The sequence below is a fragment of the Antechinus flavipes genome, chromosome 1, assembly GCF_016432865.1.
Source record: "Antechinus flavipes isolate AdamAnt ecotype Samford, QLD, Australia chromosome 1, AdamAnt_v2, whole genome shotgun sequence".
Classification (NCBI taxonomy): Eukaryota; Metazoa; Chordata; class Mammalia; order Dasyuromorphia; family Dasyuridae; genus Antechinus; species Antechinus flavipes.
The window spans coordinates 138778933-138806600 of NC_067398.1; the positions used below are offsets into that span (position 1 = coordinate 138778933).

Here is a 27668-nt window from a genome sequence, read left to right on the forward strand (position 1 = left end):
TAGGAAAGAGGTGGGGGTAGTTATAATATATATTAAAAATATAGATTTATAGAGAAATCCAGGAAGCAAAAAGGAAAAGTTTGATGGAGAATATTTGGGTGAAATTCAAGAAAGTGATAATGTTATTAGAGTGTACTATAGACCATGCAATCTAGATTTAGGGAAGATAAATTTTGAAGGGTGCAGATGAAATATAGTAAGATACTTATGGATGAATACATTATATTCCTATGTTATAACCTAAGATGGATGAAGAATAATTTAGAATAAATTTGTGAAGAGAGAAAAAGAAACTATTCTAATAAAGTGAAAAAATAAGATAGTCTGAATAGAACTATACAGGAAATTCATCAACCACCTTAAATTTTAGAAAGAAATGTACAGAAAATGAAAGCAATGCAAGGAAATAAGGAATGAATATAACATTGTGCTACAGTACAATAAAAATGATGTCAAGAATGATAAGCCTCAGAATAATTAAATGTTTTTTTTAAAAGGTATTCATTTGTTTGTACATTCATTCTTTCTTTATAGCTATAATGGAGAAAAGGAAGGATTAGATAATGGATCTTTCTTTGTGGTGAAGAATTAATAGACAACAGAGGAGCAGCTAAGCTGTTCATTCTTTTATTTCTGTTTTCTGTGCCAAGAAGAAAGACAACAAAAAATGACTAACAAGGAGGTGATATTCAAAATAAATAAGGAGATGATATGACTCTCTTTGATGAATTCAAATCACCCAGAGAAATCATATTCCTTGCCTTATAAAAACTGGCTGATATACTTGGTCAAATGTCATTGACATTTGAAAAATCATGGAAAATGGGAGAGATACTATAAGACTGGAGAAAGAAATGATGTCTTTATTTTCAAAAAAGAAGATTACAAATTTTCAAAATTATAGATTAGTTAGCTTAACTCCCATAGCTAGGAAAATTATAGAATAGATGGGTAACAAAATGGCTCACTAACATCTAGACAGAGAAATGGTGGTTACAAAGGGCTATCTTCACTTCATCAAGGTCACACCAAACTAACTTTATTTTCTTTTTTGACAGACTTAATAAATAGCAAAGAGAACACTATGTATATAGTGTATCAAGCAATTTTTATTTGTATAATTTCTGTAACATATTTTTAGCTAACTTTTTGATAAACTATTTTGTGAAAAAGATGAAAAGATTGATTAGACAATAATAAAATTGGGTGGATTCAGACTTAATTTGATGACAACTCAAGAGTAATTAGTAATGGTTCAATAATCTCTATTGAAGTATACCAAGGATCTATTCTTGACTTTGTGCTATGTAACATTTTTGTTTTTTTATTTGAATAAAGGAATAGAATGCTATACTAAATTAAATTTATTAATGAGACAGAGAAAGGAAGGATAGGTAACAGAGTGGATGATAAAGTAAGAATCCAAAAGGATATTGGCAGACTAAGCCAGAGGTATTAAACACATGGCTCCCCACCATGATCCTTAGGTATGGCTTAGTTTATACTTGAGTTTGATACCACTGGACTAGAGTATGGGACTGAATTGAATAAGATAAAATCTAATTAAGATAAATTTTTAAAAATTGCATTTGAAGACAATAAAAATTAAATTTATGAGTATAGGATAGGGAAAGCATATTTAGAAAGTTGTTTTGAAAAAGAACTACGAGTTTTAGTGAGCTCCAAACTCAATATGAGGTAGCTAAAAAAAACCCAAAAAACAAATGCCATCTTGAGCTATAGTGAAGAAAGTCAGTTTGAGGCAGCTTATGAAAGACATTATTAAGAAAACTATCAAATTTGTCCAGAGAAAGGTAACTAGTATGGTAAAGGGTCTTCAAATTATGTTATATGAAGATTGTTTAAAAGAAATTTAACTTGGGGAAGAGAAGACTCAGGGAGAAGAGCATGATAACTCTTTTAAAACAATTGAGTACTTGCTATGTGGGAGAGGGATTAGTTTCTTATGTTTGATCTCAGAAAGCAAAACTAATGCAAAGAAGAAAAAAATTAGTTTTCATGTCCCAAGTGATCCAATGGATAGAGCACTAGATTTTTCAGGAAGACTTATCTTCATAAGTTCAAATGTAGACTCAGACAATTATTAATTGTGTGATCTTGGGCAAGTCACTTCATTCAGTTTATTTATCCATAAAAATTAGTTGGAAACTAGTCTAGTTTCTTTGCCCCAAAAAACTCCAAATGGGATCATGAAGAGTTGGATTTATCTGCAAAATGATTAAACAGGAAAAATAGAATAAATTGTTCAGAGATAGGATGGGTTCCTTCTCTCTAGAGGTCTTCAAGAAGAGTTCATAAAACCACTTGTGAAATATTTTATACTGAGGACTCCTTATATGTATGTTGGACACGACTGTTGTGAAGGTTCCATTCCAAACCTCAAACTGTGTGAATCTGTGAAATGGACAACACCAGCAAGCTCAGAACTCAAAGCATTCAAAGGAGTATTCACTTTGCTACTTGCCAACCTTGTGATTTTGGGCCCATTCTTTACCTTCTCTGGGTCTCACCTCATTTAGAAATTGAGAAGTTAAACTAGATTATTGGTATGCTGGCAAATGCTCTCTAGAAAAATGAATCTACTTAACAATACTTTTAAGTTTAACCTTCATTTTAAAGATTTTCTTCATTACTTCCTTAAGGTTAGATAATCAACAAAATAATAAATTAAGCCCTGGATTTTAGCATTTGCTGATTTCTGAGGTATAAATACTCATGTTGAAAATTTAACAATGAATGTTAAAAATTATCTTTACATATAATTAGAAAAATAAAATATTATTAAGTGAAAAAAAAGAAAATTCAATAGTTAGCTATTATGAGCTGCTCCTCTGGACTAAATAATCTCTAAGGTTTTTGTCCCTTTTTAATATCCCATGGCACAAATTGTAAGAGAGAGATTGCAAAATTGTATGCTATACTTTGATAGCAAATGTCCCTCTCTCAAACTGTGTGAAAAGGAAAAGATATTCATGCATTCATTTATTCAGACCTTAATGAATGCAGACCTTAAAGTCCTTCTTGATTCTTCTCTCTGACATCCAATCACTTTTTTAAATTAAATCTTATGATTCTACCTCCAAATTTTTCATATTTACCTCTTTCTCTTCACTCAAAAGGCCGTTATCCAAAATGTATAGGGTCATAGGTTCATTTGCCCTCTCAAGGCTTGAGTTAAAGCAAATGCCTGTGTCTGAAAATTTCTAGTAAATTTTATACTCAGGAAAATTATATGATTATGAGTTAATTGTTGAGTTTATCACAAATAGGCAAAGCGTGCACACACATACAATACACATACATACACATTATATGGCAATATAATTTATTCACATGTGCAAGAAACTCATCTGAGCCTGAAGAAAAGAAATATGTGTTCGAGATAGAACATACTCAGAGTTGGGGTTCAGGTGACAAGATTATATTCCCCAAACCTGGGCTTGATTGAAAATAGATGATAGATTCCAAATGTAAGTGGGAACATTGACTATCAGATCCAAATGTGATGGAAAAGTTCTTGGGGTCCCTTGAATAAAAACTCAGGTAGGGAGAATTTCTTTTTTGGGACCACAAACTCCATCCAGTTCTAATAATTGAGTAATCAAATCCCAAAAAATGATTTTTTTTCCCTTTAGGTCTAATAATATAGATGAGAAAGAAGTAGAACTTTTGATACACTGGAAAGAAAAACTAGCTTAGGAAGCAGAGTCCCTACAAATCACTTCATAGAGTCTCTTGGGCTACTGTGTCCTTTTTTAAGCCTCACATTCATTACCTTTATTATTTTTTCCTCAATAGTATTTTATTTTTCCTATTACATGTGAAGATAATTTTCAACATTCATTTTTGTAAGATTTTGAGTTCCAATTTTTTTTTTTTATCCCTCCATCCCTTACCTCCTCTTTTTTCAAGATAGCAAGCAATCTAATATAGGCTATATATGTACAATCATTTTAAGCATATTTACATATTAGTCACGTTGTGAAAGGAAAATCAGAACAAAATGAGAAAACCACTAGAAATAAAAAACAAACAAAAAAGAGGTGAAAATAATATGCTTCTGATATTTGGGGAAATATGTAGAAGAACTGCACATGTTCTCAACATAGTGGGTCACTTGCTGACTTGGGGAAGGGGTGGGGGAAAGAAAGGAAAAAAATTAGAACACAGGGTTTTGTAGGAGTGAATATCAAAAATTATCCATGCATATATTTTGAAAATAAAAAGCTTTAGTTTTTATTTTCTGAAGCAATTGGGGTTAGTGACTTTTCCAGGGTCATACAGAGTTGTTTCTAGAGAGTTTCCAGAAAAAAAATCCAGAAATAAGGTTTTTCTGGATTGGGGCTCTAGAAAAGAGCTTTTCTAGAAAGAGACTCTAGAAAAGGGTTTTTTCCCCTAGGGAGAAGCTTTAGAAAAGCATCTAGAAAAAAGTTTTTCTGGCTCAAAGCTCTAGAAAAAGAATCTTAAAAGAAGCTTTTTTAGAGAGAGAATCTAGAAAAGAATCTAGGAAAAAATCTAGAAAGTCTTTTCTGGATTGAGGCTCTAGAAAAGGATCCAGAAAAGAGTTTTTCTAGAGAGAATATCCAGAAAAGAATCTAGAAAAAAAGTTTTTCTAGAGAGGATCCAGAAAAGAATCTAGAAAAAAGTTTTTCTAGAGAGAAAATCCAGAAAAAAAATCTAGAAAAGTCTTTTCTGGATTGAGGGTTAAGAAAATAATCTAGAAAAGTTTTTTCTAGAGAGAGGACCCAGAAAGAATCGAGAAAAAAGTTTTTCTAGAGTGAGGATCCAAAAAAGAATCTAGAAAAAAAGTTTTTCTAGAGAGAGGATCCAGAAAAGAATCTAGAAAAAAACCTAGAAAAGTTTTTCTGAATTGAGACTCCAGAAAAAGATCTAGCAGAGTTTTTCTGGATTGAGGCTTTAGAAAAGAATCTAGAAAAGTTTTTCTGGATTGAGGTTGTAGAAAAAAATTTTGAGAGAATCTAGAAAAGAGTTTTTTTGATTGAGACTCTAGAAAAGAGTTTTTCCTAACGAGAAAGCCCAGAAAAGAATCTAGAAAAGAGTGGTTTCTGGAGTGAAGCTCTAGAAAAGAGTTTTTTCTAGAGAGAGGATCCAGAAAAGAATCTAGAAAAAAAGTTTTTCTAGAGGAAGGATCCAGAAAAGAATCTAGAAAACAGGTTTTCTAGAGAGAGGATCCAGAAAAAAAATCTAGAAAAATCTTTTCTGGATTGAGGCTTAAAAAATAATCTAGCAAAGTTTTTTCTAAAGAGAGGATCCAGAAAGAATCTAGAAAAAAGTTTTTCTAGAGGATCCAGAAATGAATCTAGAAAAAATTTAGACAAGTCTTTTCTGGATTGAGGCTCTAGAAAACAATCTAGAAAAGAAGTTTTCCTGGATTGAGAATGTAGGGAAAAAATTTAGAAAAGTTTTTTCCTGGATCAAGGACTCTGAATAGAATCTGGAATTTTTTTTTTTCTGATTGAGGCTTTTGAAATGAATCTAGAAAATTTTTTTTGCTGGATTGAAGCTCTAGAAAAAAAGTTTTTTTGAGAGAAGGTCCAGAAAATATCTAGAAAAGTTTTTCTGGATTGAGACTTTAAAAAAGAGTTTAGAAAAGAATTTTTACCAGATTGAGGCTTTAGAAAATGATCTAGAAAAAAGTTTTTCTAGATAGAAGATCCAGAAAAGAATCTAGAAAAAATCTAGAAAAGTTTTTCTGAATTGAGACTCCAGTAAAGAATCTAGCAGAGTTTTTCTGGATCGAAGCTTTAGAAAAGAATCTAGAAAAGTTTTTCTGGATTGAGGTTGTAGAAAAATTTTTGAGAGAATCTAGAAAAGAGTTTTTTTTTTTTTGATTGAGGCTCTAGAAAAGAGTTTTTCCTAATGAGAAAGCCCAGAAAAGAATCTAGAAAAGAGTGGTTTCTGGAGTGAAGCTCTAGAAAAGAGTTTTTTCTAGAGAGAGACTCCAGAAGAGAATCTAGGAGAAGAAAAGGCTTTTTCTGGATTGAGGCTTTAGAAAAATATCCTAGAAAAGAGTGTTTTCTGGATTGAAATTCTAGAAAAGAGTGTTTTCTGGATTGAAGCTCAAGACAATAATTTAGGAATGAGTTTTTCTGTATTGAGCCTCTAGGAAAGAGTGTTTTTCCAAAAAGAGTCTACTTTACTTTATGACATTGCACCTTCTCTTCTTCTGTTGCCTTTTGAGTATAATACCTAATGAACAAGAGAAGGGAGAATGAGATTGATCTATGGAAATGCTGCAAGAAGGCAATGAACTTGAAATCTACATAGAAGCTTCAAGGAGAAGAATTTTGCTCCTTTGATTAGCAAACCCTTTTGTACATTTTCATAAATCATTTTCCCCTGCATCACTTATATCGTGCATCAATTTACAGTTTAGTCAAATGCTTACATTAGAATTGAAAAGCTCTGATAAGCAGCAGCAACTGAATCTAGTGAATAAAAATGATGTCTGAAGCAATCTTAACATGGGGCATGTCCCTGAGTTTTGGTTTACAAGTTCCTTTGCTTCATACCTCTTTGTAATTCTTTCCCAAGTCATTGCTCTGGCTATTTAAAGGATAACTGATCTTAATATGAGTCTGAAATTCCTAGCCTGAGAAAGCAAGAGAATTTGAATTTTAGCACAATCTGCTTATCATTATCGATTTAGTGAGAATTGTGTTTTCAGTGAACTATTGTGGTAAAGTGGTTTCTAGAGTAAATATGAATCTGGATTTGTATTTTGTAGTATGCTCCAAAGGAAGCCTGAGAGCTGATGTGGTGTCAATGATTTTCCACTATGAGAAACTGAGGTTTCAGATTCAATCTTTTGCACATAGTTACTTATGTGACTCACCTCTAACCAGGGACCAGTGGTACTGTAATAATCATACTAAGACTACCTATGGGGTGTAGCTTAGTGCAGAGATTCTTTAACTGGAGTGTATTCTGGAAGTCTGTGAACTTATATAGAGAAAAACATCACGTTTTTATTTCAATATCATTGATTTCTATTGTAATTCTATGGGTTTCATATTATTTGTTGAAAACCTTATTCTGAGGAGTCCATTAGATTAGCAAAGGCACACAAAAAAGGTGAAGAATCCCTGGGCTAAATAAAAAAGTAGAATTGGAGATAATTCTTCTGTGGAAAGAGAAGACATTATGGAATGATGTGTGTTAATTAGCTAATTCAAGTCCCGATTCTATCTGTACTAGGTCACCTTCTATAGTAATCTTTTAAATTTAGAAGGAATTCTATTGTTGACTACTTGGATGTTGTATTTTCTTATTTATATGTACCCAGCTATTTCCCCAAGTAGAATGTAAACTCCTCAAGAGCAGGGACTTTTTTAGTTTCTAGAACAGTGCTTAACATAAAGTAAGCATTTGTTAAATGTTTATTGAATAAATGAATGAATAAAAGCAGCTAAGGAATCACCTAGTAAGTTTACTAAGTCACTGTAGGATAGCCCTAAATAATCCATTTGAAGTGTGTCTGCTTAAGATCATTGCTGGGAAAGAATTTGTTTTTGCAATTATGTTTTTATGTATTGTTGGGAAAAGCTGTTTTGTTTTTAACTTACTCATCAAAAAGGAGTTAGAGCCTGAATATTTTCTCATACAGAACTGTGTGTAGTTTTAACCTATTTTCTAAACTTCCTCATTTGATGAGTTTTGGTGAAATCCTCTTTCTGTTATTCCTGTGTGTGATCCAATGATAATAACTGGCAAACTCTGGGAATAATCCTGGAATTCCCCTAGACCTTTCATTTCTTTATAAGAGAAACTGAAGAAAAAAAGAAGAGAAATCTTTTGATCTTTACTTCAGGAAAACCAGATGAGTGGCAAATTTGTCTTTTCCCACAACCAAATTCTGGTCTGATTCTGTTCTGTATTAGGGTGTGGGCATTGTATATTTTCATCATTGTATTATCTCACAGTTTGAGATCAGAGAAGAGAGGGAATGGATAGGAAAGTGCCTTTAAAGTAAGGGAATAAAACCGGAGCTTGAGTTCAGTGCTAACAATTTCAAATCTATGTGGACCAGTTGATTCTTTCAATGTCATTCTTCTATAGTAGGAATTGGGGGATACCTTTATGGAATGACTGATCCAATGAGTTATTGTCATGCTGAGTTTTGAAGGACTTCTCTAAGCAGGGCTGGATAATGGATAATAGAGGGGCTTTAGAACTAGGGTGTGGGTGAGGATGGTCAGGTAATAATGGAGATGTATTTGACTTGACAGTAACAAAAGTTTTTTGCCCAGACTAGTCAGCAAGTAGGTTCTTCCACGTTTTCTAACACAAAGCCCTGTCTTTTTTTTTTTTTTAAACACTGGCATTCTCCAAGTGATGCTATCTAACTGAGAACTGGAATATAGCAACTGCCAAAGCAGAAAGAAATAGAGACTCAATGAGTTGAAGTAGGTGGAAGTATATTAGCTGTTATGCCTTTTGCAAAAGAAGTAGCAAGATAGATATCATCAAGGAAACATAGTATCAGAAAAGAATAAAGTTGAGTAAATTAGAAGTAGGCAACCTGAGTATGCACAGAATTTGAAAAAGACCTAGAGTGAAGCCCCAGCATGACAAATCCTCAAGGATTTGCTGGAGAACATGGATAGAATGAGAGGAAGTCTGGCATAGTCAATAAAAGGCTCACGTTGGAATCAGGGAGACCTGAGTTTGAGTATTGCTGCTGATAAAATAACATGTGATTCTGGATAAGTGACTTAACTTCTTAGTGACTCAGGCAACTCCCTAATATTACAAATACAGATGAGTTGTTGATCATCGATGGAGGGAGTTCCTACACATGGAAATACCTGCACTGATGAAACATAATTCTATACCTCTTCCCATACCATGCAAGAATGGCATTGGTTGAGATGGTAGAGAAAGGTAATGGTCTTCACGATTAGAAAGAATAAATATCTAAATCAGTGATTAATTAGCGAACATGTATTTCACAAAAGATATCACTTTTGATTGCCCTACATTTATGGGAAGGAGTGGGTTCTGATCTCTTTGTACTAAGGGCAGGACAAAGGGGAAAAAGATTGATTTGTAGCAGGAAGTACTTAGATCAGATATTGGACAGAACTTACTGAGGATAAGGAAAGATCTTAGACTATGTAGAGTCTATTCTCTGGGTAGGCATCTTGGAAGGACTGGAATAATCCTAGTGATATAAGAATGAATTATGTGGAATCAACAGTTTCATCTAAACATTTATACATACTTCACATCTGACTCAGCAGTCGCAGCATGCAGTGGTAGGCGCCCATTTTTATCTGGAATATTCTGTTTGGCGCCATTTCTGAGCAGACTCACACAGCCTTCTAGCCATCCCTGGAAGACAGAGAACAAGGTTAAAGAAAAACCCAATAACCACATAATACCATAATAAGCTTTCTATAATTCTGTGTGTCTCTCTCTGTGTCTCTCTGTGTCTCTCTCTTTTTCTCTGTCTCTCTCTGTCTTGCTATTTCTATTTCTCTGTCTTTCTGTCTGTCTCTCTGTCTCCCTCTCCCTCTTCTTGTCTCTGTTTCTCTCTCTCTCTCTCTCTCTCTCTCTCTCTCTCTCTCTTCTCTCTCTCTCTCTCTCTGTGTGTGTGTGTGTGTGTCTCTCTGTCTCTCTTTCTGTCTCTCTCTGTCTCTCTTTCTTTTTGTCTTCTCTCTCTTTCTCTCTGTGTCTCTCTTTCTGTCTCTCTCTGTCTCTCTTTCTTTTTGTCTTCTCTCTTTCTCTCTGTGTTTTTCTGTCTCTGTCTTTTTCTCTGTCTCTGTCTCTCTCTGTGTCTCTTTCTCTCTTTCTCTGTCTCTGTGTCTCTTGGATTGCTATCTCTGTCTCTGTCTTTCTGTCTGTCTGTCTTCCTCTTCTTGTCTCTGTTTCACACTCTCTCTCTGTTTCTCTCTCTCTCTCTCTGTTTCTCTGTGTGTGTGTGTATGTCTCTCTCTCTTTCTCTGTCTCTGTGTCTCGCTGACTTGCTATCTCTGTCTTTCTGTCTGTCTCCCTCTCCCTCTTCTTGTCTCTGTTTCTCTTATTCCTTTGCACATGATTCTGTCTAGTTGCAAAATACCTCATTCAAAGGCAAACAATCAGTCAGAAATAAACAGCTATTTTATGCCAGACACTATACTAAGTGATGGATACCCAAAGAGGCAAAAGATAATCCCAGCTCTTAAGAGGCTCACAATCTAATGGGGCATTAGAAAATTTCTTTAAAAAATTACCTCTGCTCTAAGCCTGAATATCTCAGATGAAGTAGCAAAGCCCTGGGATGGGTTTATTTCTTAGGCTATAAGTCTTTTAAACCTTCAAAACAATGCCAGCCATCTCTAGCACTTCCTGCTACTTTTGATTCAAAGGATGTGGGTTACTAATCAAATTACCAACAGGTGGGAAAGGAACAGAAATGAGTTAAAATTTAACTTTTAGTAAGAAAAATACCTCAAGGCCTCTCTACTCTGTTCCAAATCAGGTTTCCTGTCTTCTTCCAGTCTAGTGTAGAGAAGGTAAAAAAAAGTCAAAGGTTTCATAGTTGCTTCAGAAAAATGAGTGAACAGATATGTTTTCTGGATGGCAAAAATAACAGCACTAAAATACAAAGTTCCTGTAAGGCAGGCCAACCTGTGTGCAAAGCAATTTGGAATTGTGATAATAGAATATCTAAAATATCCCTGTTCTTTGGATCAGAGATCCCTTTATATAGTATTTCTATATAAATGAGGTAAATGACAGTAAACAAGATCCCATAGTCACAAAAATATAATAACATAACTTTTTGTGTTAGCAAAGAACTGCCAAAAAAGTAGATGTCCATCGATTAGGGCAATAAACAAGTGATGAAATAAGAATGTAGTGGAATATATTAAGGAATAACATAAGGAATAATAAATATTAAGAATTCATGTTAAGAATATTAAGAAGCCTGGGAAGATGTATAACCTAAAATTGAGGGAAGTAAATCAAACTGGAAAATTAATATATATGTATGTATACATATATATACATATATAATGATTACAACAGTGTAAATGGAAAGAGCAACAAGAATAATGAAACTAAATATTATTTAATTATAATGACAAAGCTCAGATATCCAAAAGACAAAAAAAGTCCTCATCTTTGCAGATATGAGGCATTTGTAGTGCAGAACATTGCATATATTTCTAGTAATTTTTGATGAATTGCTTTTGTATTCTTTATTATTGAATAGGATATATTTGGAAATTAAGATAATATAAAAACAAGAAATATACATACATTTTAAAAAATGAAAAATTTACCAAAGTGGGGTGATTGATAGAGAAGTAGACAGAAAGGAAGAGAGAGAGAGAGATAGTAAGAAAGAAAAAAAACAAATGAAGAAACTAGAATCACATTAAAATTTTGTAGATAAAATTATAATTTTGGATGTAGTTTTGTGGAAAACAAAAAAATATTGTTAAATGGTAGCTGGTGTCAAGGTTTTTCTGGCCCTCTTAATAATATATGACACTCCTTTTTTGTAGTGGCTAGGAACTGGAAACTGAATGGATGCCCATCAATTGGAGTATGGCTGAATACATTATGGTATATGCATGTTATGGAATATTATTGTTCTGTAAAAAACAACTAGCAGGATGATTTCAGAGAGGCCTGGAGAGACTTACATGAACTGATGCTGAGTGAAATAAGCAGAACCAGGAGGTCATTATACACAGCAACAAGAAGACTATACAATAATCAATTCTGATGGATGAGGCTCTCTTCAACAATGAGATGATTCAAACCAGTTCAGTGATGAAGAAAGCCATCTATACTCAGAGAGAGGACTGTGGGAACTGAGTGTGGACCATAACATAGCATTCTCACTCTCTCTGTTGTTGTTTGCTTGCATTTTGTTTTCTTTTGCAGTTTTTTTCTTCCTTCTTGATCTGATTTCTCTTGTGCAGAAAGATAACTGTATAAATATGTATATATATATATATTGGATTTAACATGTATTTCAACATATTTAAGATGTATTGGACTACCTGTCAGCTAGGGGAAGGGGGTGGGAGGAAGGAGAGGAAAATATGGAACAGAAGGTTTTGCAAGGGCCAATGTTGAAAAATTACCCATCCATATGTTTTGTAAATAAAAAGCTTTAATTAAAAAAAAGAGAGACAGAGGAAAAAAAAATATGGCACAGTACACTGCTTTGGATTGCTATTCACCAAGTTATCAAATTACTGTCAAACAAATTATCCCATAAAACTAAAAGAAAAAATATATATAATTAGGAGAACAAAAGTAAAAACCTTTTTGTTTTGTTTTGGATAAGCTTTATATGTCAAAGGTATTTGAGCAGACATAAATCTGGCACACATATTTTATAGTTTAGAATATTTTTGCAAATTTTGTAAGAATTACTGAAATTTTTCCCTAAATTATTTCCTTAAATATTTTTTCCTAAAAATCAGAAGCTCAGTGGTTTATTTATCTGTCTAATATACAACAGTCCAATTCAAATTTGTCATATACAAATTATTTGCATTCTTACCACCTGGAATGATCTAAAAAAATACTTATCTTATTAACTTTTCTCTGGCTAATTTTCTCCCTCTTTCACTTCTGCCCTTTCTCTCCACTGTCCCCTAGTCAATAAAATAAGATTCCATGCCAGTTTAAATCAACAGTGACTAAGGAGGTAAATCTAGGTATAAAGGGAAGGGGAAATCAATTAAGCAAAGGACTGAACTTTAAAGCAAATGAGGATATAATCTTTCTGCTGGATTACATAGACTACCTGCAATATTCTCTGTTTTCTGCCAATATAATATGCAGAACTTTGAGGATTTAGTTTCTAGCCATTCATGGCTGAAGGACAATGTAATGATGAAAAGTTTTCTAGCTTGCCAAGAAGATAGAAACATAATGACACAGTGGAAATGGATCCAGAACCGAGTATGTTTGCAAAAGCTTTTCACTCTTTTCCTTCATAGCTTTTGAGTGAGTGGAATTGGTAGATGAGGGAAATTAGCCCCTATCATGTATCTGGTTGCCATGTGTCCATGAATACATGGCACCTTGAAGGTTTTGTTGTTATTTGTCTTTTATTTTTTGTGTTTATTCTGTACTGATCATAGGTGATTGAGTATGAATTGCATTAAGTTACAGTCCTATGAACTTTGAAAGTTCAGAAAAGCCATCAGAGATTCAGTAACTGGAGTCAGCAAGAGAGGTCACTTGAGCCAGTGTTACCAATATTTGAGTCTGGTGAGGAGCCAACTCCCCAAGGACCAATCTGCTTGACTCAGGCCAGTAGTAAATCAACCCGGTAGCCAAGACACTATGTCCTGAAAGCAAGAGAACAACTTGTCCATGAATGATGTCACATTTAGAAGTGAACTTGATGGTGACTCCAGAAAGATAACAGGAATTTCAAAGCTGGAAGATCCTTCTGGATTATGTATCTTCTCTATATGACTGCTCCAAGACTTTGATAATTCAAGTCTGAGCCCCCTCAGATAGCCCACCATAAATGGACTTTATGTATGTATCTGCGTAGGAGGGGAGAATGTGCCTGTTCGTTTGAATGGGTATTTTATTTGAACTGTCTTTGATATACCTGCTTAGTAGATAACCCATTATAAAAGATCGAGCAATTGGTATTAATAGGCTAATCAGTTATGGGAGGAGCACACAAGTAGGGGATAATGAGCAGTATTACTAAAATCCAGCTAACCACCCCCTGGAATCCTAGACTGACTGTGTATGTTAAGATTTGGGTGAATGAACCCAGAGAGGTATTACATATACCAAGAGTCATGTCACACATTCAGATGTTAAACCAAAAAAAAAAAGTCATCTCTGTGGGAGTAACTGAGAGGTTGGTCTTTTTTTTTTTTTTTTGGTCTCTTTCTTTAACATATTCTATTATTCTGCTATTTTGAATCTGAGTTCTCAATAGATTCAAAGAATGTTTGAACTAGAAGTAGTCTTAGAAATCATCTAGTTCAATTAGTTCATTTTAGGGATGGGGACCCTGAAACACAGTTATAGGAACTTAGTTCTCTTGTCTCTCTGTTCAAAACTATAAACTTCAAAGAAAAAAGACTGTTCTCAGTTTATACTAGCTCTTTGTGACTTCTGCTAAACACAATGGTTCTTGTCAACTGGAAACCCCTGCTCTACTGCATTTCCCTCACAGTGCCCCCAACAGGATGTTCTTTTCAGTCCCCTGGTTAGGTGTCTCATTCAAAAACCCCCAGTTATTTTGAAACTTTGGAAGAAATATAGTTCATTATTATTATTATGACTGGTGGTCACCATGAAACATTTGGCTGGTACCTGTCCCTTGATATTGCCTGCTCTAACATCCCAAGTTCATTTAGCTTCCTCCTTAGGCTCCAATGAAAAAGCCACCCAGAGGGCATTTATTAAGCACCTATAGTGTACCACATATGCTGTTGATTGATGGGGATAAAAGCAAAAAGTGAAACAATCCCTGCCCTCATGGATAAATTTACATTCTATCTGGGAAGACATGTATGCATATATATTATTAAAGGCGTTGCAGTTGAACTAGTGGTATGGAGAACCAGATTTGCTAACACAGCCCCTTGCTCATATAGCTTAGATGACCTTGAGTCACAGAATGACTCAGTTTGAAAACTTGATGAATTTGAAATAATACCAGTATGGACATTATTGATATTAGTGCAGCTCGTAGACTTTACCAACTCTCTCATCTTGTATGATTCTTATCTATGTCTTTCTCTATACCATCTAAGGAAATCTTGAAGAGTAGAACACCTTCCTTTGATTATTTTTTTTGTGGGGGGAGAGGAAGGGATAGAATCAGTACCATCCAGGAACTGCTCTGTTAGCCTTTCACATACATGATAAGCTTATTTCCTTTTCTGGTCATGCATGTCCTTGAAGATGTTATTTAATCTACTATAGTTCTTGTATGCAATCATTGTTGGTAATATACTGCAGTCTCCTCATACTGGCTATATGTCCCTCCCTTGCCTTTTGAGTTATTTGCAATTACAGCACTTAGAGACTGGGTTGTAAGTTGATTCGAAGATCTGTACTTTCACTGAAAAGTACTGATACTAAAAACAAAAAGCAAAAAAACCCAAAAAACTTTTACTGCAGGGAGCAAGTTAGTATCAGTAGAAATATTATGCCTTTTACTTAATATGATCTAATCTGGTCTCTCTATCTTACTCAATTCTGAGTCCAACTTGGTCCTCTACTCTAGCAGTTCAAAATCTAGATACTAATGGAATAATTCAATAAACCACCCATCCAACTGAAGGACGGTCCTAGGTAATGTGTATGTGTTTGAATCCATTTTGCTTTTCCAATGTGAATGGTTAGACCAATACTTTTTGAGTGAGTATGAATTTCATTCAGATTTTGTTTTGTTTTGGGAATCAACAAGGGCAGCGAGGTGGTATAGAGAGAAGTTAGGAAGACTCATCTCTTTGAATTTGAATATGACCTTAGACACTTAATAGTTGTGTGATTCTGAGCAAGTCACTTAATCCCATTTGCCTCAGTATCTTCATCTTTGAAATGAATGGAGAAGGAAATGAGGAACCATTCCAGTATTTTGTCAAGAAAACCCTACATGGGGTCATGAAGAATCATACATGACTGACACGACTGAACAACAAGGGTCAATGAAATTAGTATAGCATTATCTATGCAAAAGGATATTTTGAGGATCTTTGTATGTGTATAGAATCCTTCTTCAATTTTACCTCTGTGCAGGGGATGGGGTTGCTTTATATCTTGCTTAGTGGTCAATAAAATATCAGTGTTCACATGTCATATAATTTAAAAAATAATCTTAATATAGAGATACTACTTTGAAGAAAGACATTAAGTATGTATATTGCTCTCCTAAGCTCCTAAGTAGGTATTTTTTTGGGGGAGAATCATTAAATAGACAAAGAAAGATCTTATATTCTCTTTTGCCTAAGTTAGTTATATGATTATGAAAATTTTTGCTTTACTCTAGAAAATCATTCACAGAAGTCTGCCTGATCTGTTTACATATCTTCATGCAGGACAATTTTCATTTATGTATAGTGTAGGTGTACATACTCCTACACTATAGGTAGAGAGGTGTAGAACTCATGGCCTTCAAAATTTCTGATATTGGCTAAAGCCACATTGAAATGTAAGTGGGAAATATTTAATAAATAAATGAAAATATATACAACATATATAATATTAATTGGTGTAGTACATTATGATATACTGTATAGAGGTGTAGAACTCATGGCCTTCAAAATTTCTGATATTGGCTAAAGCCACATTGAAATGTAAGTGGGAAATATTTAATAAATAAATGAAAATATATACAACATATATAATGTTAATTCACGATTAAATGAATATGCAGTTTACAGGGATCTGTTTCTGATTGAGTTTGACACCATTGTTAAAACTATTCCCACAATGATTTTATAGTCAAGAAAGTAGGCATATTATTAGAGTTTCTGATTATTGTTAAAATATATTCAATTATCTTTTTCATTTTTTTAGAAGAAAGGAAACATTTCCTTCTTTAATATATCACGAAAATGCCATGAGTTCTTAAAAGTATGTAATTTTTAACAGATCTTTCCACCTCTCCCTGTTATATATTTGATCAGATCCAGACATGCTTTCCAACATCATCTTTGGTGTCATTTCCATTTCCTCATGTGGGCCATAAGATATTGAGGGTGTTGAATATAAATGTGATGGCTCCACTCTTGTCACTGATGAGAAATTACACTAGAGAAACTCTAGAAGATTTGTTTCATTCTCTAACTATTGTCCCAAATATTTCAGGATGAGCTAGTTTCCTCAGACCTCACACTCAGGCTTCTTTTCTCCTCTTCTGCCATTACATCTTTTCTGAACAAATATTGTCCATAACCTGAAACCATTCTCCTTCCACATGTATCTTCATCTACATATTTCCACACGTGACTTTATACCCTAAACTGATTGCCCTAGTCTTTCTGTTTGACAAGCTATTTCCTATTTGAACAAGATGGGTGGTTTCTTGCCAGGTATACTGTAGAAGGCAGTTTTATTCTAGTGCATGATAGACTGAATGGGATGGCCTGTCAAGTTTTGAAATATGGTTTTGGTCAGATTTGAATATTTGTTGGATTCTATTCATAGTGAGAGACTCATGCTTATCTGCTTTTTACTTTTCTTTTTTTTTTTTTTTTTTTTTTTTAATTTTTTTATTTAATAATTACATTATATTTACACTCATTTCTGTTCCGATTTTTTTTCCCCTCCCTCCCTCCACCCCCTCCCCTAGATGGCAAGCAGTCCTTTATATGTTGGATATGTTGCAGTATATCCTAGATACAATATATGTTTGCAGAACCGAACAGTTCTCTTGTTGCGTAGGGAGAATTGGATTCAGAAGGTATAAATAATCCGGGAAGAGAAACAAAAATGCAGATAGTTCACATTCGTTTCCCAGTGTTCTTTCTTTGGGTGTAGCTGCTTTTGTCCGTCATTTATCAATTGAAACTCAGGTCTCTTTGTCAAAGAAATCCACTTCCATCAAAATATGTCCTCATACAATATCGTTGTCGAAGTGTATAATGATCTCCTGGTTCTGCTCATTTCACTTAGCATCATTTCATGTAAGTCTCTCCAGGCCTCTCTGAAATCATGATGCTGGTCATTTCTTACAGAACAATAATATTCCATAACATTCATATACCACAATTTACCCAGCCATTCTCCAATTGATGGGCATCCATTCATTTTCCAGTTTCTAGCCACTACAAACAGGGCTGCTACAAACATTTTGGCACATACAGGTCCCTTTCCCTTCTTTAGTATTTCTTTGGGATATAAGCCCAATAGAAACACTGCTGGATCAAAGGATATGCACATTTTGATAATTTTTTGGGCATAATTCCAGATTGCTCTCCAGAATGGTTGGATTCGTTCACAACTCCACCAACAATGCATTAGTGTCCCAGTTTTCCCGCATCCCCTCCAACATTCATCATTATTTTTTCCTGTCATCTTAGCCAATCTGACAGGTGTGTAGTGGTATCTCAGAGTTGTCTTAATTTGCATTTCTCTGATCAATAATGATTTGGAACACTCTTTCATATGAGTGGTAATAGTTTCAATCTCATCCTCTGAAAATTGTCTGTTCATATCCTTTGACCATTTATCAATTGGAGAATGGCTTGATTTCTTATAAATTTGAGTCAGTTCTCTATATATTTTGGAAATGAGGCCTTTATCAGAACCTTTAACTGTGAAAATGTTTTCCCAGTTTGTTGCTTCCCTTCTAATCTTGTTTGCATTAGTTTTATTTGTACAAAGGCTTTTTAATTTGATGTAATCGAAATTTTCTATTCTGTGGTCAGTAATGGTCTCTAGTTCATCTTTGGTCACAAATTTCTTTCTCCTCCACAAGTCTGAGAGATAAACTATTCTATGTTCCTCTAATTTATTTATAGTCTCGTTCTTTATGCCTAGGTCATAGACCCATTTTGATCTTATCTTGGTATATGGTGTTAAGTGTGGGTCCATGCCTAATTTCTGCCATACTAATTTCCAATTATCCCAGCAGTTTTTATCAAATATTGAATTCTTTTCCCAGAAGTTAGGGGCTTTGGGTTTGTCAAACACTAGATTGCTATAGTTGACTATTCTGTCTTGTGAGCCTAGCCTTTTCCACTGATCCACTAATCTATTTCTTAGCCAATACCAAATGGTTTTGGTGACTGCTGCTTTATAATATAATTTTAGATCAGGTACAGCTAGGCCACCTTCATTTGATTTTTTTTTCATTAATTCCCTTGAGATTCTCGACTTTTTATTGTTCCATATGAATTTTGTTGTTATTTTTTCTAGATCAATAAAATATTTTCTTGGAAGTCTGATTGGTATAGCACTAAATAAATAGATTAGTTTAGGGAGTATTGTCATCTTTATTATGTTCGCTCGGCCGATCCAAGAGCACTTAATATTTTTCCAATTATTTAAGTCTGACTTTATTTGTGTGGAGACTTTTTTATAATTTTGCTCATATAATTCCTGACTTTCCTTTGGTAGATAGATTCCCAAATATTTTATGGTATCAACAGTTATTCTGAATGGAATTTCTCTTTGTATCTCTTGCTGTTGGGTTTTGTTGGTGATGTATAAAAATGCTGAGGATTTATGGGGATTTATTTTGTAGCCAGCTACTTTGCTAAAATTATGAATTATTTCCAATAGCTTTTTGGTAGAATCTCTGGGGTTCTCTAGGTATACCATCATATCATCTGCAAAGAGTGATAGTTTGGTTTCCTCATTGCCTACTCTAATTCCTTTTATATCTTTCTCGACTCTTATTGCCGAGGCTAGTGTTTCTAATACGATATTAAATAATAATGGTGATAGTGGGCAACCTTGTTTCACTCCAGATCTTATTGGGAAAGGTTCCAGTTTTTCCCCATTGCATATGATGCTTACTGATGGTTTTAAATATATGCTCCTGACTATTTTAAGGAAAAGTCCATTTATTCCTATGCTCTCAAGTGTTTTTATTAGGAATGGATGTTGGATTTTATCAAATGCTTTTTCTGCATCTATTGAGATGATCATGTGGTTTTTGTTTGTTTGGTTATTGATATAGTCAATTATGTTAATAGTTTTCCTAATATTGAACCAGCCCTGCATTCCTGGTATAAATCCTACTTGGTCATAGTGTATTATCCTGGTGACAATTTTCTGTAATCTTTTTGCTAATATTTTATTTAAGATTTTAGCATCAATATTCATTAGGGAGATTGGTCTATAATTTTCTTTCTCTGTTTTCAGCCTACCTGGTTTAGGTATCAGTACCATATCTGTGTCATAAAAGGAGTTTGGTAGGACTCCTTCAATCCCTATTTTTTCAAATAGTTTATATAACATTGGAGTTAATTGTTCTTTAAATGTTTGGTAGAATTCACATGTAAATCCATCTGGTCCTGGGGATTTTTTCTTAGGGAGTTGATTGATAGTTTGTTCTATTTCTTTTTCTGAGATGGGACTGTTTAGGATATTTACTTCTTCCTCTGTTAGTTTGGGCAAGCTGTATTTTTGGAGGTATTTTTCTATTTCATTTAAGTTGTCGAATTTATTGGCATAAAGTTGGGCAAAGTAACTCCTAATTATTGCTCTAATTTCCTCTTCGTTAGTAGTGAGTTCTCCCTTTTCATTTTTAAGACTAACAATTTGATTTTCCTCTTTCCTTTTTTTAATCAGATTTACTAAGGGTTTGTCTATTTTGTTGGTTTTTTCATAGAACCAACTCTTAGTTTTATTAATCAATTCAATAGTTTTTTTACTTTCAATTTTATTGATCTCACCTTTTACTTTTAGAATTTCAAGTTTAGTGTTTGACTGGGGGTTTTTAATTTGTTCCTTTTCTAGCATTTTTAATTGCAAACCCAATTCATTGACCTTCTCTTTCTCTATTTTATACAAATAGGCCTCTAGAGATATGAAATTTCCCCTTATTACCGCTTTGGCTGCATCCCATACATTTTGGTATGATGTCTCATTATTATCGTTTTCTTGGGTGAAGTTATTAATTATGTCTATGATTTGCTGTTTTACCCAATCATTCTTTAGTATGAGATTATTTAGTTTCCAATTATTTTTTGGTCTACTTCCCCCTGCTTTTTTGTTGAATGTAATTTTCATTGCATCGTGGTCTGAAAAGGATGCATTTACTATTTCTGCCTTACTACATTTGAGTTTGAGGTTTTTATGTCCTAATATATGGTCAATTTTTGTATAGGTTCCATGAACTGCTGAAAAGAAAGTGTATTCCTTTCTGTCTCCATTACATTTTCTCCAGAGATCTATCATATCTAGCTTTTCTAGTATTCTGTTTACCTCTTTGACTTCTTTCTTATTTATTTTCTGGTTTGATTTATCTAATTCTGAGAGTGCAAGGTTAAGATCTCCCACTATTATAGTTTTACTGTCTATTTCTTCTTGCAGCTCTCTTAGTTTCTCTTTTAAGAATTTAGATGCTACCCCACTTGGTGCATATATGTTTAATATAGATAGTGCTTCATTATCCATGCTACCCTTTAGCAAGATATAGTGTCCTTCCTTATCTCTTTTAATTAGGTCAATTTTTGCTTTAGCTTGATCTGAGATCAGGATGGCTACCCCTGCTTTTTTGACTTCACCTGAAGCATAGTAGATTTTGCTCCAACCTTTTACCTTTAACCTGCATGTATCTCCCCGCTTCAGGTGTGTTTCCTGTAAACAACATATTGTAGGATTCTGGCTTTTAATCCATTCTGCTAACCGCTTCCTCTTTATGGGGGAGTTTACCCCGTTCACGTTTATGGTTAGAATGACCAATTCTGTATTACTTGCCATCTTGTTAACCCCGGTTTATGCTTTCCTCCCTTCTTTCCCCTTTCCCCCCCTTCCAAGTATTAAGCTTGTGAGCACCCCTTGCTTCTCACAGCCCTCCCTTTTTAGTGTCCCTCCCCCCGCCTTAGAGTTCCTCCCCCTATCTTACCCCTTTCCCTCCCAGTTCCCGTATTCCCTTCCGCTTAGCTTATTCCTTCCCTTTCCACTTTTCCCTTCTCACTTTTCAATGAGATGGGAGAAGTTTCACCATAGATTGAATATGTCTTAAGATTTTTCACTTAAAGCCAATTCTGAAGGCAGTAAGATACCCACTATATTCATCCCCCTCCATTCTTTCTCTCAGATATAATAGGTTTCCTATGCCTCTTCATGAGATGTACTACCCCCACTTTACCCTTTTTCTGGTACAATGTCCTTTCCACATCAATTTCTAGAACAAGGTATACATGTATTCTTTATACATCTATATAGTCAAAATATAGTTCCCAAGATTAATCTTTACCTTTTTAGATTTCTCTTGAGTTCTATATTTGTAGATCAAACTTTTTGTTAAGTTCTGGTTTTTTCATCAGAAATAGATGAAATTCGCTTACTTCGTTGAATGTCCATCTTCTTCCCTGGAAAAAGATGCTCATTCTCGCTGGGTAAGTTATTTTTGGTTGCATACCAAGTTCCTTAGCCTTTCGGAATATCATATTCCAGGCCCTTCGATCTTTTAATGTGGATGCTGCCAGATCCTGGGTGATCCTTATTGTGGCTCCTTGATACTTGAATTGGGTTTTTCTAGCCGCTTGCAATATTTTTTCTTTCACCTGAGGGTTCTGGCATTTGGCCACTATATTCCTTGGTGTTTTGATTTTAGGATCCCTTTCAGTGGGTGATCGATGAATCCTTTCAATGTTTATTTTTTCCTCTGTTCCTATGACTTCTGGGCAGTTCTCTTTGATGATTTCCTGGAAGACAGTGTCCAGGCTTTTTTTTTCATCATGTTTTTCTGGGAGTCCAATGATTCTCAGATTGTCTCTCCTGGATCTGTTTTCCAGGTCTGTTGTCTTCCCCAGAAGGTATTTCACATTTTTCTCCATTGTTTGATTTTTTTGGATTTGCTTGACTGATTCTTCTTGTCTCCTCGAGTCATTCAATTCCACTTGTTCAATTCTGATTTTCAGTGAAGTATTCTCTTCACTCACTTTTTTAAAATCTTTCTCTAATTGTCCAATTGAGTTCTTTTGTTCTGTGGAATTTTTTTCCATTTCGCCAATTTTGTTTTTTAGAGAGCTGTTTTCTGTTTCCAGTTCACTAATCCTATTTTTCAAGGATTTTACTTCTTTATCCACTCTCTCTTTAACTTTCTCCAGACTCTTTTCCCATTTTTCTTCTAGCTCCCTTGTGAGAGCCTTTTTAATCACTTCTATGAGGTTCATCTGTGCTGAGGAACAGACGATCTCCTCCTTTGGGGAATCACCTGGGGACTGCCTGTTTTTAGTCTCCTCAGGATTTAGAGTCTGCTCTCTATCTGTATAGAAGCTGTCAAGGGTTAAAGTCCTCTTCAGCTTCTTGCTCATTCTGTCTATTAATCAGAGATAAACTACCAAAGAAAAACAGAAAAAACTGGAGTCTTTCTTTGGGGGGGGGGCTGGGTGTGTTATCGAGCTTCCTCTACAGACTGCAGGGGGCAGCAGTGAGGCACTAGCAGGACTGTGCTGCGCCTGTGCTCTGAGATCCCAGAGCGTGCTGAGTCACTGAGGGAGGGGAAGGGGGGGGCGGCCAGGTCCTGAGAGACTCCAGCTGTTTGCGGTTGTGTTCTTCAGCCCCGGTGTTTTTAGCTTCTCTGCTGGGCTGTTGACTTGCTGCAGGTTCCAAACCTGTAGCGAAGCTCTCCCCGCAGAGACGGCTACGATCACTCCCCACCCCCTCTCAGCTCTGCTCCCGTGCTCTCACTGCCGCTGCCCTCAGCCTGCGCCCGATCTAAAACCGCCCCAGCCCTCCAGTAAAGACAGACCTTTCTTGGCGGATCTCAAGGATGGCTTCTCTTGGTAACTATTTGTGGGTTTTTTTCAGTCAAGCATTGATTCAGAGGCTTGTAATGAAGTGGATAGTGAGAGAAAGCGCGGAGCTTATGCAACTGTGAGCCTCCTCTCCGCCATCTTAACCGGAAGTCCCTGCTTTTTACTTTTCTTCACACACATAGTTCAGGCTTTGAATTTAATAAAGAAAATGGTGAAAAGTTATTATGTCTCTTTATTAATTTCTATACAGTATATCATAATGTATTTTTTGTCATCTACTTTATAATTGATTTTTACCTAATGTTTACTTCTTTTCTTTGTTTTCTCTCTTTTTTTTTAAATTAAAGCTTTTTATTTTTCAAAACATATGCATGGACAATTCTTCAACATTAGCCCTTGCAAAATCCCGTGTTCCAATCCTCCCCCTTCTCCCATGCCCTCTAGATGGCAAGTAGTGAAAATGCTATGTTGTGAACCACACTCAGTTCCCTCAGTCGTCTCTCTGGGTGTAGATGGCTCTCTTCATCACAAGGTCATTGGGACTGGTCTGAATCATCTTATTGTTGAAGAGGGCCACATCCATCAGAACTGATCAATATAAAGTCTTGTTGTTGCCATGCATAATGATCTCTTGGTTCTGCTCATTTCACTTAGCATCATTTCATGTAAGTCTCTCCAGGCCTCTCTGAAATCATGATGTTTACTTCTTTTCAATGAACTGCTCATCCAACTTAAGGACAGCAGCTGGGAAATGTGTGTGTGTGTGTGTGTGTGTGTGTGTGTGTGTGTGTGTGTGTGAATCTGTTTTATATATTGTGATTTCAATATTATGAGGTATTTTATTATTTATCCATGTAAAATGAAATATTCAATAAAAACTATCTATTCATTTAAATGTTAATGGATAGCTTGTGTTCAAGGCTGAGCTGGACAAAATTATTGCATGGGGATTAGATTTATTCAAAAAACATTTATTGAGCACCTACTAAGTGCAAGGCATGGTATTAGCGAAAAATAATTTACAAAGCTTAAAATCTTATAATAATTTACAAAGCTTAAAGTCTTATAAAACTATTCTCTTTGAAATGTACAACACAGCACTATGATGGTTAAGTTTTTACTTTGGGGATGCAGATGATGATAATAATAGTAAAATAATAACAATTAGTTATTGTGGAAATAGTATTGGGTCTGGAATCAGGAAGACCTAAATTCAAATATGGCCTTAGACACTTACTAGCTGTGTGTCTCTGGATAAGTCACTTAACACTGGGTACCCCAGTTTTTTCATCTGTAAAATGATCTGGAGAAGGAAATAGCAAACCATTCCAGTATCTCTGCCAAGAAAATCCCAAATGGGGTCACAAAAAGTTGGATATGACTGAGAAACAACAGTCATCTTCTATATACTGCTTTATGTTATACAGTGCTTTAAGGCCAGCAAAACACTTTACAATTATTATCTTATCCTCACAACAACTCTGGGAGATAGATATTATTATAACCCCCCCACCACTTTATAGATAAGAAAATAGAGGTAGATAAGGGTTAAGTGACTTTGTCCGGAATAACAGAGCTCATAAATATCTGAGACAGGTTTTGAATCCAGATCTTCTTAAATCCAGAAATAGCAGCTATGCCTCTTTAACTTGCAACAACCTGCTCCTTTTTTCTTATTGGACCCTTTCCCCATCCCCTCACCCCTTCCCATCCTCCCCCTCAGCCATATGCTGACTGACTTTTCGTATTTAAATGTTTCCCTTAATTTCTGTAGATGTCCAGCACTCTATCCAGCTAGTCACTCCTCAATATTAGAAAAAAACTTAAAATGTCCTCCTCCATTTGCTGCTTATAAAAATCAAAATAACTTTTTTATGGCTACTCAACCATTGTATTTTTAATTCTTTCCCCTTGTCCTGCCCTTGATTTTTCTTCTTCTGTGACAGACATAAAGTTATACCTCATAAGTTGCTAGTGATAAGCTAGTGCGCCCACAGGAATCTTGAGTATTAATATTGGCTCCCATTTTCAGCAATAGCTTCACTGTGTCAACTTGACGACCAGAGACAGCATGTATCAAAGGGGTACAACCTGGAAGAAAATATTTAAATACTCCTTAAAATGTTGCATTTATTAGATTGATAAGCAATAATTTATTTTAGAACATTAAGTCTCCTGGAAACAAATGAATAATAATAGAAACCCTGCTGTTCAACCTTAAGATGATTTTTGGCAAAAGAAAATTGCTTCTGTATCTTGTATAAATTAATTGCCTATCTCATCTTATTTCAGCATATTTTTGGAAAAAACCCTATTAATTAATAAGATCTATATGTTTGACTAAAAATTTCTCACATAATGATCTATGCAAGCATTAATTATATAATAATGAAAATAGGAAAATATATTAAGCAACATTTTGTAGGCAATTTTCTACAACAGACCACATAATCATGGTCACATGGCTTCACTGGGAGATGAAGAGTCTCTAAGATCCTTCTACGTGTTTAACTTGATGCAGCAAAATGAAGAACTGGAACTCTCCTTGACTTTGTCCCTCCCATGCATAGGATGATATCATCCAGTGTTCTATGAAAGATGTGAATACACAGATGATTCACTGAGCACACACAACATCAAGGGAGGTATAAACCAGGAATACATCTTTTAATGAATCAACAAACATTTATTAATTACTTACTATGTGATATGTTGGAGATAATAAAGATAAACATGAGATAATCATTACCCTCAAAGAGTTTATGTTATATGTACTTATTTAAGTAAAATACAAAATAAATACAATATGATTTTGACAAGGAAACTACAAGGTAAGGAGATAAACTTCATATTGAAGATGGTCTGTGAATTGAGCTTTGAAAGAAACAAGAGTTTCTAAGGGGTAGAAGGGAAGGAATTAAGCCCTCTGGGATGGATTGGGGAAAGGGGTTTATCAGTGAAAGGGTGCAGCCAATTTGTCTGGCTCACAGAATCTCTCTGTGTGTGAATAATACTGTGTTTCCCTGATAATAAGGCCTATCCCGAAAATAAGTCCTCTCCTTACTGTGTAAGATTCCTCTAAAATAAGCCCTCCCCCGAAAATAAGCCTTATTGAGATTGCTACTGTAGTGAAGGTGATCCCCTATGCTACACGCTATATTACAGTACCCTCTGTATGCACCGTCCCCCCTCTCCTGCCCTGGGTGACATGCATGCCACGCTCTGAGCTGCATCCAATCAGAGCTGCAGCAGTAAGCGTGTCATCCTGTTCTTCCCCAGTGATTTGCTTGCTGGCGCCTTTGAGAGCAGTGCCGCGGAGGAGAGCTGAGGCAGGACAACATAAAAACCCGGTATGTAAGTGGGAGTGAGGGGGCATGATGGAGAATAAAAGGGGCATGATGGAGGATAAAAGAAGAACTCAGGGGGCATGATGGAGGATAAAAGAAGAACTCAGGGGGCATGATGGAGGATAGAAGGAGCACTCAGGGAGCATGATGGGGTGAAAACATTATTGAGGGGCATGATGTAGTGAAAAGAAGGACTGATGGTCATAATTTTATTATTCTGTCTGCACGGGTCACCTGTGTTTTGGCAATTCGTTTGGATGGAAAGAAAGCCACACCTCTAATCATCAGTAAGGGCAAGAAAGATAAGATTGAACGTGTATCAGGTATTTACGTTCATGAAACCGAAAAAGCCTGGTGTACACAAGCTGTTATAAGAAAGTGGGTTGATTTAATGCTGCCACTTGTTATGCGAGGTAACCAAAGAGGTCTGATAATCTGGGATTCAGCCAGCACTCACCGTGCTAAAGAAATGAAGAACTTCCTTGCAGAGAGAAGAATAGATCAAGTAATGATTCCTGCAGGAATGACTGCCTATCTCCACACCCTTGATATTGCAATAAACAAGCCATTCAAGGACCATTTGTGCATGGAAGTCAATGACTACATTGAAAATAGAATGGAAAGAAATCTGCGTGAAAACTTTGTGAAGCCCTGTCTGCAAGAAGTCGTGACTTGGGTGAAGAAGTCATGGGATAAAATTACTGACAGCTGTGTCGCCAAGGCACTATGAACAGGTTACCTGGACAAGACATGTTCATTTAAAGAGAGCTATAGTGCTGGACATGACAGATTGGGTCCACTTCTTCTGAAGGAAATAGAGGCGCAAGACATCCAGAATAGAATTCAGGGTATGGACACTTATGACAATGTTGTTGAAGAAGATGACATGATCATTATTGAATAA

At 35.3% G+C, this 27668-nt stretch overlaps 1 protein-coding gene across 1 annotated transcript in view; it reads right to left on the reverse strand.

The window, feature by feature from the left end:
* Positions 1 to 27668, reverse strand: part of ANKRD55 (ankyrin repeat domain 55) — an 87619-nt gene that overhangs the window by 45061 nt on the left and 14890 nt on the right. Inside the window, exons 3-4 of the mRNA XM_051971186.1 lie at positions 25378 to 25508; positions 9266 to 9375 (exon numbers count right to left, since the gene is read on the reverse strand). Coding sequence (XP_051827146.1) covers positions 9266 to 9375; positions 25378 to 25508 — 241 coding nt within the window. The remainder of the gene's footprint in view (positions 1 to 9265; positions 9376 to 25377; positions 25509 to 27668) is intronic.